Source organism: Xyrauchen texanus, chromosome 15 (assembly GCF_025860055.1).
Source record: "Xyrauchen texanus isolate HMW12.3.18 chromosome 15, RBS_HiC_50CHRs, whole genome shotgun sequence".
Taxonomy (NCBI): Eukaryota; Metazoa; Chordata; class Actinopteri; order Cypriniformes; family Catostomidae; genus Xyrauchen; species Xyrauchen texanus.
Window position 1 is genome coordinate 32739879 of NC_068290.1, and position 15217 is coordinate 32755095.

The window sequence follows — 15217 nt, forward strand, 5'->3', positions numbered from 1 at the left end:
CATTTATGTGAACTATTCCTTTATGATACAGTACCTTGTGCATAATTTTATAAAAACTTTTGTATTTGCTGATTTGGTTTTATAATTAACAGCCATACCTAATTATAAAAAGCAGATAAAGGATGTATTTAAATTAATGTAATTGATTTATTTGAAGTGTTTGACAAAAATTAATGGCACACTGTGTGTTTTATATGGTTAAAAAACAAATCCCTTTAAAAAGTAAAATAAATATATATATGTATATGAAAAGGCAGCAAAAACTACATCTAACTCTTATAAAAAATAGTTAATTTCCAACACTGCTAACACATATTATAGGTATAGAGAACATCATTAAACTAAACTAATGACTATAATATTACTGCACATTTTTCAAGCAGCATACTTACTCTATAATCTGTAACAATACCTGTGAATAAAGAAAAGTACATCTATATTTAGTCATATCATACATATAAAACATAAACAGTGATGTAAAGAAGCACTAATTCATGCAGGGTAGAATAGTCAATCAGCAGCTGAAGCTTAACCATCCTACATTTGTTCTGCACTTCTATGTGTGATTTAAATAAGGTAGCTCAGTAAACTCAGGTGTAAATAATGCCATGGGCACATTTAAATAGAAAAGCACACACGTGATTCTTTAAAGATAATACGCAATAAAATGCTCAAGACTAACATGGGTCTTTTTTCCTCCATCTGGTCAAGCCTGTTGGTAATTTAATCAGGAAGTTGTTCATGATGGAAATGGCTTTAAGGTGTGCATGCGTATGTGTGTGTGTGGGTTGAGAGACAGGGCTGCTCTTTTGTCTTGCTGTCAGCACAATTACAATCATCTGTACAGCTGCACACTGCCCACAGACACATCACCAGAGAAACTGCCTTTGTTTAGCCATATTTAAATGGCTAACAGCTAACTGGTTGACAGCTTTGGGGAAGCTAGCAGAACTAGTGGAGGTCCAGTTGAAAGATAATGGGAAAGGATGGTATTTTCTGAAGTGGCATCATGATGTCAATACAGTGGCCAAAAAAAGTATTCAGACTCTTAAGACACAATGGGTCTGTTCCAACACCCAGTGAGATTCCTCCAGAGGCAGCAGTTTATGGCATCACAGGAACGCTCCAGATGCAAAGGCTGTTCCAAAAGGTAGGTATCTTAAAGGGATAGGTCACCCAAAAATGACTATTCAGTCTTTGTTTATTCAACTATGTGTTGTTATAACCTTATTTGACTTTCTTTTTCTTAACACAAAGAGAGAAATTGTGAAAATGAATATTTTGTACTCAGTGATGTAATACAATGGTAGTTTATGGTGACTACCTCTTCAAGCTTCAAATTAATGCAAAAGTATAATTCTAAAGTCTAATAAATGATTCCTTGAGACTCATGGTTATTATGCAGGGGCGTAACTTCAGGGAGAACAGGGTTGGCAGCCACCCTAGGGCCCGGGCTGAAAGAGGGCCCAGGAATGTTGACCAAAAAGAACCATAAAAAATGACTGCGAGGCCAACAGGCAATGCAAAATACAAGGTCCCTGAAGGACGGGGCCCACCTAATTCTTTGCACTGGTGCCTTTAAGTTTCAGTTTATGGAACTATTGTTATGAAAGCATCTGATGAGGTTTGGTGCAAAACAAACTGAAATCGAATGTATTATTTTGTGAAAATGTTCACTGATCGCTGATCTCCTGTGCGCGTTCACGATAGGTCATGAGAGCAACAGTTCACGTCATTAGGGCATTAAAGAAAAAAACTTGTTTTGTTTGTTTAAAAACAGGTCCTCCACAGCAGTAACGACAAAAGAACACAACACAGCTGCACAAAAAACAGAAAAGAGAACTTATCTAACATGTCTGAAAAGTTTATAGTTGAAGAATTGATGGATTTCTATGCCCAGATAAATTTTTTGTAAGTTTTTTGATCGGTGCCAGTTCACAGCAGACTGAGATACCCTGTGCAAGGCCAAAAATAGAAAACAAGCGGTCGATAAAATGCATCATTGCTCATCAACGCTGGGTAGGAAAAAAACGTATACCTTTATAAAATATACATTTGATCGTGTATCATTATCTGTCAAGTTAGGATACGGTGTAACTGTGGCGGCCTGTAGCCTCCTATATTTCTGTTTGTCTTCCGAGTACTCTGTTTAAAAAAAAAAAAAGGCTGGGCATATAAATGCATCAATTCTTCGACTACAAACTCTTCAGACATGATTAGTCGTTTCTGTTCTCTTTTTTGTGTGCAGCTGTGTTGTGTTTTCACTATCACCGTGGATTACCTGTTTTTAGATAAACAAAACAAGTTTTTAACTGAACGCACCAACGTTACGAGGGGGCTGCATGATCTGTTGCTCTCGTGCCCTATCATGAACAAGAAATCACATTTTCACTAAATAATACATTATATTTTGGTTTGTTTCTCACCAAACCTTATCATATGCGTTCATAACAATCATGAGTCTCATGGTATAATATATTAGACTTCTGAATTATACTTGTTCTTCTGAAGCTTTAAGAGGTAGTCACCATAAACTGCCATTGTATGACATCACTGAGCACAAAATGTTTTCACAATTTCTCCCTTAGTGTTAAGAAAACAATATAGGGATGTTGGGTTATAGGGAGTCAAAAAGCTGTTGTTTACAAGCACACCGAGAGGCTTACAGCACACAGCAGAGCACTAAGTTTAATAATCTGATTGAGCCTTCAGTATGACGTAAAGACTTTGTCAGCACAAAACATTACATCTCATTAATGAAAATAATCCTCTTCACACCTCATACTAATGTCTCTCAATCCTTTATTCATGTTACTCTTGTTTATAAGATAATAGATCTCAAGAATAAGGCCTACAGAGAAATTAATGTGAAGTTTTTAGCTGTGTCGTATGGTGCTGATTGGTCACCTGACTCTTGGTGATCATGCTTCAAATAAAGGGGTTCCATCTTAAATGCTCCAATAATATCTGATCTTTTCTTCACCCTGCACACAGAATCATTCACAGACCTACATATCACTGCTCACAGAGTTTGTAAGATAACAATGCCATTTACAGTACTGTATATATATATAACTATACTGTATATAGATATTTGAATATTCATAATCATAGCTACATGTCGTGTGTGTGTGTGTGAGCATGTATTTTTATAAGCATAGTAAAACCCGGCATTTTTGACCTTGTGGGGACATTTTGTCGGTCCCCATGAGGAAAACAGCTTATAAATCATACTAAATTATGTTTTTTGAAAATGTAAAAATGCAGAAAGTTTTCTGTTAGGGTTAGGGGATAGAATATATAGTTTGTACAGTATAAAAAACATTATGTCTATGGAAAGTCCCCATAAAACATGGAAACCCAACATGCGCGTGCGTGTTTGTGTGTGCTGTGTTCGAGTGTTGTTGTTCTCAAGATTAAGAATACAGATTTCCCCTTATTGCAATAGCTGATTGTTAAACACCATTAATAATTGTTCTGAATTGCTCATTCATTTGGCCCACAGACAGAATTAATAATAAATGAACCATCAAAATGACCCAATGATTCACTGGGCACAAAATGAGGAAGTAAGCTAATAAGCAGGCTCTGTTATCGTCTTAGAGTTAGACTGAGTAAACATTATTATATGATATATGGGGTCATATCAAACACTAAAAATGTCTGATTATGATGATAATATAATTTGTCCTTACAAATTTGTATTACATAAAAAAAGAAGAAGCAGAACATCAGATATCTGGAGCCCACTGTATGTATACTAAACATTAGAGTACATTTTCCTGTGCCTGCCTTTATTTTCTCAATAAAAAACCATTTCTGTTGGCAGCTTGGACTGTTTCCTCTGTCAACTGATAGAGCCCACCCAAACCTTGTTTAGAGAGGTTCTATGTGGGGTATTAGAAGATAAACTAAACATTATTTGTATTGATACTGTCACTAAACAGCACTTACCACATTGTAGAGCAATCAAAGTTGACCAGAAGCCATTTATGTGGATTGAAGTTGAAAGAGTCTGCAAACTGAAAGGTAAGCAAGTTTTTAGTGAATATCAAAAATTAAAATAAACAAAAATAAGAAAAAATATACAGAAGTTAAATAATTACATATATTGAGGGAATCTGGGCTATATTGCTCAAGTGAATATTTCTCAGTTGCTTCTCTTTCGTTTCACATATTTCAGCCTTTCAGCTAAAATTTGCCTTAACTATATTTTAAATAGGTGTTTAAAACCAGCATCACCAATGCTATAGTACTTGTGACAACTTAGTGGGGCAGCCGTGGTCTCCCCTATTTATAAAGTTTCTATTTTATATTATGAAAACTATGAAGTTACTATAAAAAGTAAAAAAAAAAAATATATATATATATATATATATATATATATATATATATATATATATCTATATATATATATATATAGATATATATATATATCTATATATATATATATTGGAATATAAAAATGATTTTGGATTTGGATCTTTATTTGGATGGATGAAATTAAAGGTGACTTACCTATCATAATTGTACCTGTTGGCACGGTCAGCTATTGTTGACTCTGATGCAAAAATCCTATTAAGCATCCAACTCAAAATCAACTGCAGCATCTGTCCAATGAGCCTTCAAAGAGATTCGCTATCTCAAAGTCTAATCTTTTTGCTCACTCTCCCCTTTCCAATATCCTTTCTATCTGTTGTAATAAAGCAGGCAGACAATATCATGATGCTTTGATTGTTGCCATGCTAGATTCTGCCTGTCTTTCACTTCCTGGCAACCAACAACACACAGTAAACAGCAGCCCACTGTCATTCAGGTCAATAATAAAGACTATCATCTTTACAGGGGAGCACAGTCTCCACCATTGTTTGAACTCATGCTGCTAATAAACAGTGATATTTCTTTAGCGAGAGAAAAAAGGAACTTATCTAAAGGTCTTTCCATGCCTCAGGAAATTACTTTACCCTTATCACAGTGACACCCAGCTGGGTGCCACAACAACTCAAAGGACGATTGAGGATCTCTAATTTCCCACCCATTCCACAAGACATCGCTCATGCCAGCTCACATTTTTTGTGACATTTATATATTCTCATTCGCACACACATGATTCCGCACCTGCTGGTCTGACAGTAATGCGATCAATAGATTGAGTCCAGCACAGATTGCTCTTCTGTCGTCATGCATGCCTCTCAGGGCTTTAAAAGCAGCCTATGTGAAGTGTGTTTAAGACACACTGTGAGGATTTAACGGGGATTGGAGTGTTATCTCACCTCAATGCCATTCAGCAGAGGTCTAAACTCAGGGCAGATAAATGCACTGCCAGCATATGCAGCGTCAATGTGCATCCAGATATTCTTTGCATTACCTGTGATGAAAGCAAATTTAAAAAAGCATTTCATTATCAAAGTCACAAGTACAGACAAACACAATGTGCTTAAGCTAACAACACACAAACAATTATATTATTTCATGACTTTATAGAACACAACCCATTAAACATTCACAGTGCTGGGGAAAAGTAAGTGAACCCTTGGATTTAATAACTGGTCAATCCTCCTTTGTCAGCAATAACTTCAACCAAGCAGTCCGGTAGCTGCGGCTTATACCTTCTCAACGTTCAGAAGGAATTTTGGACCATTCTTCCTCACAGAACTGCTTCAGCTCAGCCATATTATTAGGAAGTCTGGTGTGAACCGCTCTCTTGAGGTCATTCCACAGCATCTCTATTGGGTTAAGGTCTTGCTCTGACTCAGCCATTCCAAATGGTGGATTTACTTTTTTAAAAGTCATTCTGTAGTGGATTTACTTCAATGTTTAGGGTCATTGTCCTTCTGCATCACCCAACTTCTACTGAGCATCAGCTGGCACACAGCCAACCTGACATTATCCTACACTGTTGAAGAGTTTCTCATCAAAACGAAATGGTGTCTTGCAGTTGCTGATATTAACAGCTAGATACTGTTTTTTACAGCTACAGTATACAACTGTAATTTAGCAGCATATAGCTGTCAAATTACATACTATCTACTGTTGTTAAAGTTAACAGTTATGTTCCCAGCATGCACTGCGGCATGAAGAATTTACATTACTATTTACTGGTTTATTTTGACATAGTTTCTGTTGTAATCTAAGTTACTTGTATTTTAATGTTCAGCTTTTACTTTTTACGTAAAAGTATTTTTATTAATCGTCACCACTGTTGCGTTTTGTATGCCGAGAGTTGATCTCGGTGTGTCTTGAAAACAACTTGTGTTATGCTGTACCCTCATCAAAAACATCAAACACTTAGTTTGATGATATCATATTGCTGAAATAACCTTTACTGTTTTTGCTTTTATGTTTTTAAGTGTAATGAATCACTATTGAAATATATAGTGCCATTTGAAATGTAGACTCAGATAATCAGTCTGACCTTAGGTTTTGTCTTTCAAGTAGCACAGTGAAACAACTTCTGTTTTACTCAAACACAAATTGACTGGCTTGAAGCACATAATATAATAATAAAGAAGGTCCAAGAAGCCAGCTCAAGAGAACACTAATCACTCTAATGGTGACTTCAAACAAAACAACAACACTGATTACATTTCTAGACTTTTATTATGTCTGAATAAATAATTGTGTATATGTTTTTTGTTTTTTTTGTAGCCCCAATGCATTGCCAAAGCATACATAATTATTCAAGCGCAAATGTGTATGGGTATTTCACCATTATAACCCACAATGCAGTGCTATACTGTTATTTTACTGTCCACAGGTTGTTGTTGCTGTTATTTTTTTCTCTCATAAAAAATACACTGTTAAATCCTAGAAAAATTTACATTTAATATGTACATTGCTTCAAAGGTTTATTTTTTATTTGACTTCTGTTCACGTCATTAACCTAGGGGTTCACATACTTTTTCCAACCTACACTGTGAATGTTTGAATGATGTATTCAATATATACAAGAACAACAGAACAATTGGTGTGTTATTAGTTAAAACAGATTGTGTTTGTTCATTATTGTAACTTAGATGAAGATCAAAACAGATTTAAATACAAATAATATATAAATGCAGGTAATTCAAAAGGGTTCTGATACTTTTTATCGCCTCTGTATTTTTAATAATTTGTATGTGTCATCAGTTTTTACATTTCATTTAAATACATATTTAATAATATATATTTCTATAAATGTATCATAATTAGTATAGAAAAAGCATTATTTTAATGTATCCGTAAAATATAAATATTACAAAATGACAATACATTGTGATTGATCTTACAAATAGGGCCCAGCTCAGTGATGCAGTCAAATGCACAGGATGGAGTCGTCCCCAGAGTTGCACAAAACTGAGAGAGACACAGAAAATGGAAATCTCAAATAAGGATTATTGTGCATTGATATAAAGTCATGAATTGTCATTCGCAACCCATTTTATTTCAGTTATCTGTCATATTTATGAGTGAAACAGAAAATAGGGCAGACTTGATTTTATCCAGATCAGGAATTGAATGAATCATGAAAAGTGAGTTTGCTTAAAATAAATAATGCATAAACAGCTATTTGGATATACGTTAAAATGATCCAATATACCACATGGCCTCAGTGACAAAAATAGAAAAAGAAAGTTGTTTCAATGCAAGTGGATTTTGTTTGATTTGGATTATTTCGAATACAACCTATCTTTTTCTTTGGCATAACATGCTCTGAGGAATCACTGACAAAAGGACCAGAATTGTGCATTAAGATTATAAATAGGGTCAATTTTGATTTCCACATTTAACTTTAAGACATGTTTTCTTTCTTTGAACTATATTCAGGGTTCAAAGAAAACTAATTGTGATCAGTATTGCTTATCACAATGATTCTTTCTTGCTTGGTTTGTCTTACGCAGTACTTCTTCTGCCACAGGTCTGCTGGCTGAGCCCAGGGCTAATTTCACTAATGTGATTCAGAAAACAGGCTCTCCAAACAGCATTAGCAATCATGCAGACCGCAGGGGACAGGACCAGTGGAAGAACAGACACAAATGTCCAACTTTAACTCATTTCTCTTTGTGCTCTCAGTCTGAATGATTGCTATCTTTATTCAATACTGTTTGACTAATCCTGTGATTTTGCATTTTCATGTAATCCTGTGTGGTACAGTGTAGCAATATGTCTACAATATCTACTTTTCTTTCACTTTCTCACCTTTCAGAAAAAGCTGAAACATAATGATTTGTTGGAAATAAAGGAGCAGACTTTAACCCGTTGATACGCACCCCCTTTTTGAGCACAAACCATGAAAATGACATACCTGAACTTAAATGGTTGTAATTACTGGACCCTTTGGAGTATGGACACAGTTGTAGTATCTTTTGAAAGAAGACACTTTAGGCTTTATTTCCCAGAATGAATATATGTTGTTAAAAAATGAGGTTCCTGCAAAACTTTATCTCCGAAATTCGCTGCTGGTATACAGAGTAAAATGAAGGCTCCGGCTTTCAAGACGGCATAAAATTTTACCGCACTTCCTGGCTATTATGAATAAAACTACTCTGCATTTTTAAAAATAGACTTTGGAGACAGGCTCATTTTATTTATGAGACTCTAATATATAAGATCGTATACAGTTTTACAACATGCAAGCAGAGTGACATCACTTCCGAGTGCGGTGAAATTGCGTATCAACAGGTTAAAATAACCAATAATATGCTGTTTTTAAGCTACATGACATTTGATTTAGACTCCGAGGCAAAAAAGGGGAGACACTTGCTAAAGAGCTCCACATATTGCTTTATTAAACACATTTTTGTATGATTCTTCTATGTCATGATTTGTTTGTTGCATGTTAATTAGATGTTGCTGTGAATTGATCAACTTTATCTAACATAGTTTTGCAGAAAATTGGGAAATTATGACATTCCCATGTTGCCATATGGAAACTCCATTCCAAAATGGAACTGCACTAATGCATTTTCTCTTTGGGAATTTTTATAGATACTGCCATTTATTTTATTTATACATTAGAAAATGTTTACCATAATATAATTGCATTAATGTATAAATAACACAATCATGATTTCTTTTTCTTTTTTCCAGGCAAAAATGAACACAATTATTTTTTGTAAGAAAATGCAAGAGTGCACAGTTAATCAATTCGGTTGACAACAGTGATGAAGAGCTAGGCTTTAGTGACAGTGAAAATGAAATCGATAATCGGAAAATGATAACGATACTTCAATTTGCCCTATGGCAACATTTCCCAATTTTTTCAAAGTTATTTTAATGTATTCATTTTTTTTATTATTATTATTATATTTTACTAGAGGTATTTTATGTCTGAAAATCAAATTTGAAAAAATATTCAATCATAATAGTACAATACGGTACTATACAGGGATATACTGGCTTGATATGTGGCTTGAAGTAAGGTTTAATATTGCAAAAGAAATGCTGTATCTGGGCAATAAAAGTACAGTAATAATATAGTTATGATAGTGTTATTATATAGGTATAAATTAGTTATTATATGATGTTGCACTATTAAGTAATAATAATAACTGATTTATTTTATAATTGTTATAATTTACTTCAATGAACGTAATAATGTGTTTTTTAAAGGCAGAACTGTGAAATGCAGACATCAGATACACATACATAGAATGGTATGAGTCCAGCGGCTTTGTCCTCCTCCAGAACTCTCTGCAGTGCATCTCCTCGCACAGCAAACTTACTGTCTGTTGGGATTTTCTTCATCCTCACTCCACCAATCAACCCTGCCCTCTCCACTGATGAGTGTGCCTAAAACATTAACAAAACCACTACAGTCAGCTGTTTTTTTATTTGTATTTTTTTATGTATATTTCATCTGGGCTTGTTTTCTCACCTGCTCGGATGAGTAAGCCACAAGTTTGGATATAATGTCTGCTTCAGATCGGTCCGGATGGTCGGTCTGGATCAGTTTGACAATTTTGGAACGAGCAGCAAGCAGAGCTATCAGAGTGGCTTCACTGGCAGTGCCCTTAGGAATAAAAGCACATTATATGTTTTACTTTTACATTTCAAGAGTCTTCTTTATATCTTATGTTTCTGCTAATTATTATAAGTAATTATGGATAAAACCTTGATGTAAAATGTTGAGCATTTCTACACAAATAGACAAATTATTGTCAAAGACTGTAATCTCAAAGCAGAGAGCTGTTTATTAAATATCAAAAACAGTGTATCCAGGTGTAGACATGATCAATATAAGCTGGACAGAGACATAATTTCCATCAAGCAAAACAGCCTTGATCAATACACCTGAAGCTGCTTAGAGATTGTAAATTCAGCAGTCATTAATTTTCATCATGTCTCTGGCTTTGTTTTGTATCTTCTCATTAAGAATATGAGAAGACTTCCACTTGAAACCCCTCAATACAGATCACATCAGATCATTGTGAGGTTGAATGGCCTTTGATTTCCCTTCGTCAGCCTTAGAGCAAACACCCACGTCCTGATTACTAATGATTTTCTTCACATAGTAATGTAACCTGGAAAACTACAGCCACACTTGTTGGGCAACTCAAGTATGATATCTAACGCTCCAAGCTGGATGTACAAATGTTACTTTAAATGCCCAACCGGTACTGTATTATAAAGCAAAAGGGTTTCATTTAAAGAACAAGAAGGCTTTCCAATTACAAATTCTACATCTATCAAAACAGACCATCAATCCAAAGTCTATTTTGAAAAGCATATCACTTTTATAATTATTATGTGCATGGTTTTTGGTGACCTGATACTTAATGAAAATATCTGTTCTTTCACAAATGAATTTGTCACAACGTAAAAGAAATATGCTCATTAACATAAAGTACATCTTCACATATGTTGATAAAACAAGTCAATGTAGAAATGTAATGAGTCAACTACCCTAAGTAATAATGCAGTTTTGCAATTGGTAATGCCAAATGCTCAATTTTCCTTTCAAAATAATTTCTGCATATTCTTTCACCCCTTCTCTACTATGACACTTATACTGAATACAAACCCTATAAACTCCCTCATTAGTGCATGCTATCGTTGCAAAATAATGCAGTCTGTTGCCATAGTGAGCTGCTCTGAAAAGCCCAGAGACAAAACCATACAGGAGGAGGATAAAGTGGCCATAATGACAGAGCATCAAACCGACTGTCATCAGTGGGCTTTCTCATGCACTCAGCATCCTGTGTCTCCTCTACAAACAGCCACAGCTGCTTAACTGCTGCATCCAAAGTGACGAAATGAACGCAAACTGCTCTCGACCCACGCCCACCTGGATATCACCTCTCATCTTTGGATGACATCTTAAAAGCCAATTTCCACAGGCTGGGCAACTTTCAGAGGCAGGAGGAGAAATCGATGATGAACAAATTGCTGTATTTGATATTTGCTAGTGTTCAAATAAAATGGCCTGTAAACACTGTCTGAGCATGTGTCTGGCTGCATTTGCGTGGCTGTTCAATTTATTTGACACCTGGAACAAGACCATGTTGGGAAACTAGAACTGTAATTTTTAAAGGTGCACTCATCATTCACTCATCAAAGGATGCAGCATCATTCAAATGCAAAAGTTTTCTGTTATTGAAGCCATTGTAATAATTCACTATCCACAGTTAGCCATGATTCATTTAAACCATAAGTGAAAGTGTCCAATAACAGGATGGTTACTGAGGTTAAGCGAGGGGTATCCAGCTGGTCATGTGATCATAACATGGCTGCTCCCATTAGGGGACCCTCTCCATGTAGAATTAAACAGCTTTTATAAGGTTACTAATATGACTTGAGTCTTCATCTCAAGTGAAAAATTTTTACCTATATGTTTCAAAATTGCAATCAATTCATTTAAGAGTAAATCTTTTTGAATTAGTATAAAAGTTACTGAGTGCACATTTAACATTATAACATTCTATAATTCAGTGCTCTTAAAATTTCATGTAAAAAAATATATAATTCAGATCATTCATATTCTTTACATTATTATGGCTGATGAGTAAAGCATTGATTAGTGTAACGGTGGCCAGCAGATAGATAGCTGTGCAATGTGTATAAATGTATGTATATTTCTTGATCTCAAGAGGTGCACTAGCAACTAAGCTGTAGCCTTTAGCCTCCTTATTAGCGCACCCGCCTCCCCGTTCGGAGTGGGTAGAACAGGAGCATCACAATGGTGCCGTGACCCGGATGGGATTGAGGTTTAGGGGGGTGAGTGTAATGGTGGCCAGCTGATAGCTGATAGCTGTGCAATGTGTATAAACCTCACTCTCTTGACCTCAAGAGATGCACTAGTGACTGACACTAGATTCTGTAGCCTTTAGCCTCCTTGTTAGCTCACCCACCTTCCATGCCAGAGATGCCAGTTCGAGTCTTGGCAACATAGAAAGTGGCTAAGATTGCAAAATATTGGTTACATCCAAATCATTGAACATGAGCCTATCAGTGGCCTGCAATGTCATTCTGTCCATGGTAGCCTTATTGTAAAGACTATGTATCTGACATTTTTGGAGTGTTTCACTTTGGTTGAATTATGTCTTAAACAGAGTGTATTTAGGATGCTGTGTCAAGTTAAACATAGTTTAAACCTTAGAAAAACATCTCTTAAGACTCCTATATTCAAAGTTGCACTCCGTCCAACTGTGTTTTAATGCTAGAAAGCGTCCTTATCTTGTGCTGTCTGGTTTGATGCCTGTAAAGCTACAGTTGCGATTACTGCCACCTGCTGATTGAGACTCATAAAAACATAAAGGTGGTACAGTACTTCATGCTTCAATTGGTCTGATGGTAGGAAAATTCCTTATTATGGTCCAGAGTCATGATTAATTGTGATATATTTTTAAGCGTTATTTTTTACATAACTATTGTCACTGAATTAACGCACTTAATCAACAGCCCTTATTTTTATACTCTAGTAGATTGCTTGAATAGTTAATTGAAAATGATCTGTATTTTATCCACGGACCCCCTGCACTACCTTTATCGTCACCTGGATAGTTAAAAACCCTGGATATAAGTGGTTCCACATAAATTGAAATGAAAACTTAAAGTACAAGCTGCTAAAATGTTTTCAGAATTATCTCACTTGGATGACCCCTCCTCCTCTGCCCTCTGTGCCAGCAAGAAAATCTTCAGGTAGCTTCAGCATTTTACCCAACCAGTCCAGCATCACTGTCTCCAGCTCTGTGCAGGCAGGACTCGCTGCCTAAAACACACAACAAAACCTGAATCAGCCTGATCATGTCAGAAAAAGCAGGTCATACCAGAGTAAAGAAAGAGACAAGAGGAGTGAAGCAATAGTTGGATGGATGCATGGATGGATGTATGTATGTATGGATGGATGGATGGATGGATGGATGGATGCATGTATATATGTATGGATGGATGCATGTATGTATGTATGGATGGATAGATGGATGCATGGATGTATGTATGTATGTATGTATGATATGGATGGATGGATAGATGGATGCATGGATGTATGTATGCATGTATGTATGGATAGATGGATGCATGTATGTATGTATGTATGTATGTATGTATGGATGGATGGATGGATGGATGCATGTATATATGTATGGATGGATGCATGTATGTATGTATGGATGGATGCATGTATGTATGGATGTATGGATGGATAGATGGATGCATGGATGTATGTATGTATGTATGTATATATGGATGGATGGATAGATGGATGCATGGATGTATGTATGCATGTATGTATGGATAGATGGATGCATGGATGTATGTATGTATGTATGTATGGATGGATGGATGGATGGATGTATGGATGGATGCATGTATGTATGTATGGATGGATGGATGCATGTATGTATGTATGGATGGATGGATGCATGTATGGATGGAATCATGTATGTATCCATGTATGCATGTATGCATGTATATACATATGTATGTACTCTATGGATGGATGGATGAATGTATGGATGGATGAATTGGTTGAAGGCTGTATGTATGCATGGATGCATGGATAGATAGATGGATGGATGGGTGAATGGATGCATGGATGGATGGATACATGGATGGACAGAGAGATAAAAAACATACCCAAGAGAATCCAATGCAGCCAATAGCCCCACTCAACATGTCTGCCAACATTGCAGGAAATGAGTTGGCAGTTGGGAAATATGCATAAAAGTATGGACTGTGCCAGTGGGTCACCTAAAAGAGAGCAGAAGACACATAAAAAGAAACTTTTTTTAAATCAATGAAAGAAAATATTTCAACCTTCACTATAACAAACCTCAGTATTTTCCATTGATGGCAATATAACTGTGGTAGTTTTGAGACCAAAGAATAAGGTACAGTACAGTATAACACAGGACACAACTGTCAGCCATGGTTTGGTCATTCTGCTTTTGTTGACCTTTGCTTTTTTGAACAGGACTATGACTTCAGTAATAGTAACATCAGGTTTTTTTTCTCTGATATCTTTAAAGGTTAGATTCAATGATTAAGGGAAAATACAATTATTTCATGAGTTTAGTGGAGGAGAGAACCTAGGGCACTGCTGGTCTGTCTCTTTCTTGTGGGATTTTCCTATTGTGAGTCATTCATTAGCTCCAAAAACAGCACTATTAAAACAGCACTTCTGAAAGGTAAAATGTGTCAAATTGGACACAGAAGGAAGGTTAAAATCTTTAACTGAATTAAAGTGTTTGTTTATCCCTCTGAGCTATGAAATTAATTGGCAGGGAAGGCTTTTCTCTGAACCCAGGTGAGAGTTTAATGATTGATTTCCTAACACTTAGATTCTGTCCAGAGAGAGTTGAACTTTGAGCATGCTTTACCAAATGTGAGAAAACTTCTTATGATGTTGCTGGTAAAATAAAACTTTTTATTTTTATCTGCATAAGATAAGTCACTGTTAGAGGTGTGAATATTGCATTGCATGATCCCTGTTTGAACTGTGTGTAGCATACTGTGTATCATCCTGTCTGTTGACTATGTGAGAAGTAGCTAATGTACACTTTAGAAAAGGCAGAAAATGAGACAATAATATATAGAAATATAAGAACATAGAAGAAAATTCAAACAGAGAAAAACAAATATGAAAGACTCCAATTCAACATGGAAAATGTCACAAGAGCTAAATCTCAGTAAGGTTTGTAGTTAAACAACCAAATTGCACCAATGCTTGTTTTCTCTAGCAGTGGAGTCATTTTTGTGTTTATCTTCAAGTCTATCTTTCATACTAAAATTCCAATAT

General features: G+C 35.6%; 1 protein-coding gene across 1 annotated transcript in view; it reads right to left on the reverse strand.

The window, feature by feature from the left end:
• ddc (dopa decarboxylase) overlaps window positions 1–15217 on the reverse strand; it is a 32124-nt gene that overhangs the window by 12680 nt on the left and 4227 nt on the right. Inside the window, exons 3-11 of the mRNA XM_052143779.1 lie at window positions 14056–14169; window positions 13070–13189; window positions 9857–9991; window positions 9628–9771; window positions 7269–7335; window positions 5274–5368; window positions 3955–4022; window positions 2908–2984; window positions 393–412 (exon numbers count right to left, since the gene is read on the reverse strand). Coding sequence (XP_051999739.1) covers window positions 393–412; window positions 2908–2984; window positions 3955–4022; window positions 5274–5368; window positions 7269–7335; window positions 9628–9771; window positions 9857–9991; window positions 13070–13189; window positions 14056–14169 — 840 coding nt within the window. The remainder of the gene's footprint in view (window positions 1–392; window positions 413–2907; window positions 2985–3954; window positions 4023–5273; window positions 5369–7268; window positions 7336–9627; window positions 9772–9856; window positions 9992–13069; window positions 13190–14055; window positions 14170–15217) is intronic.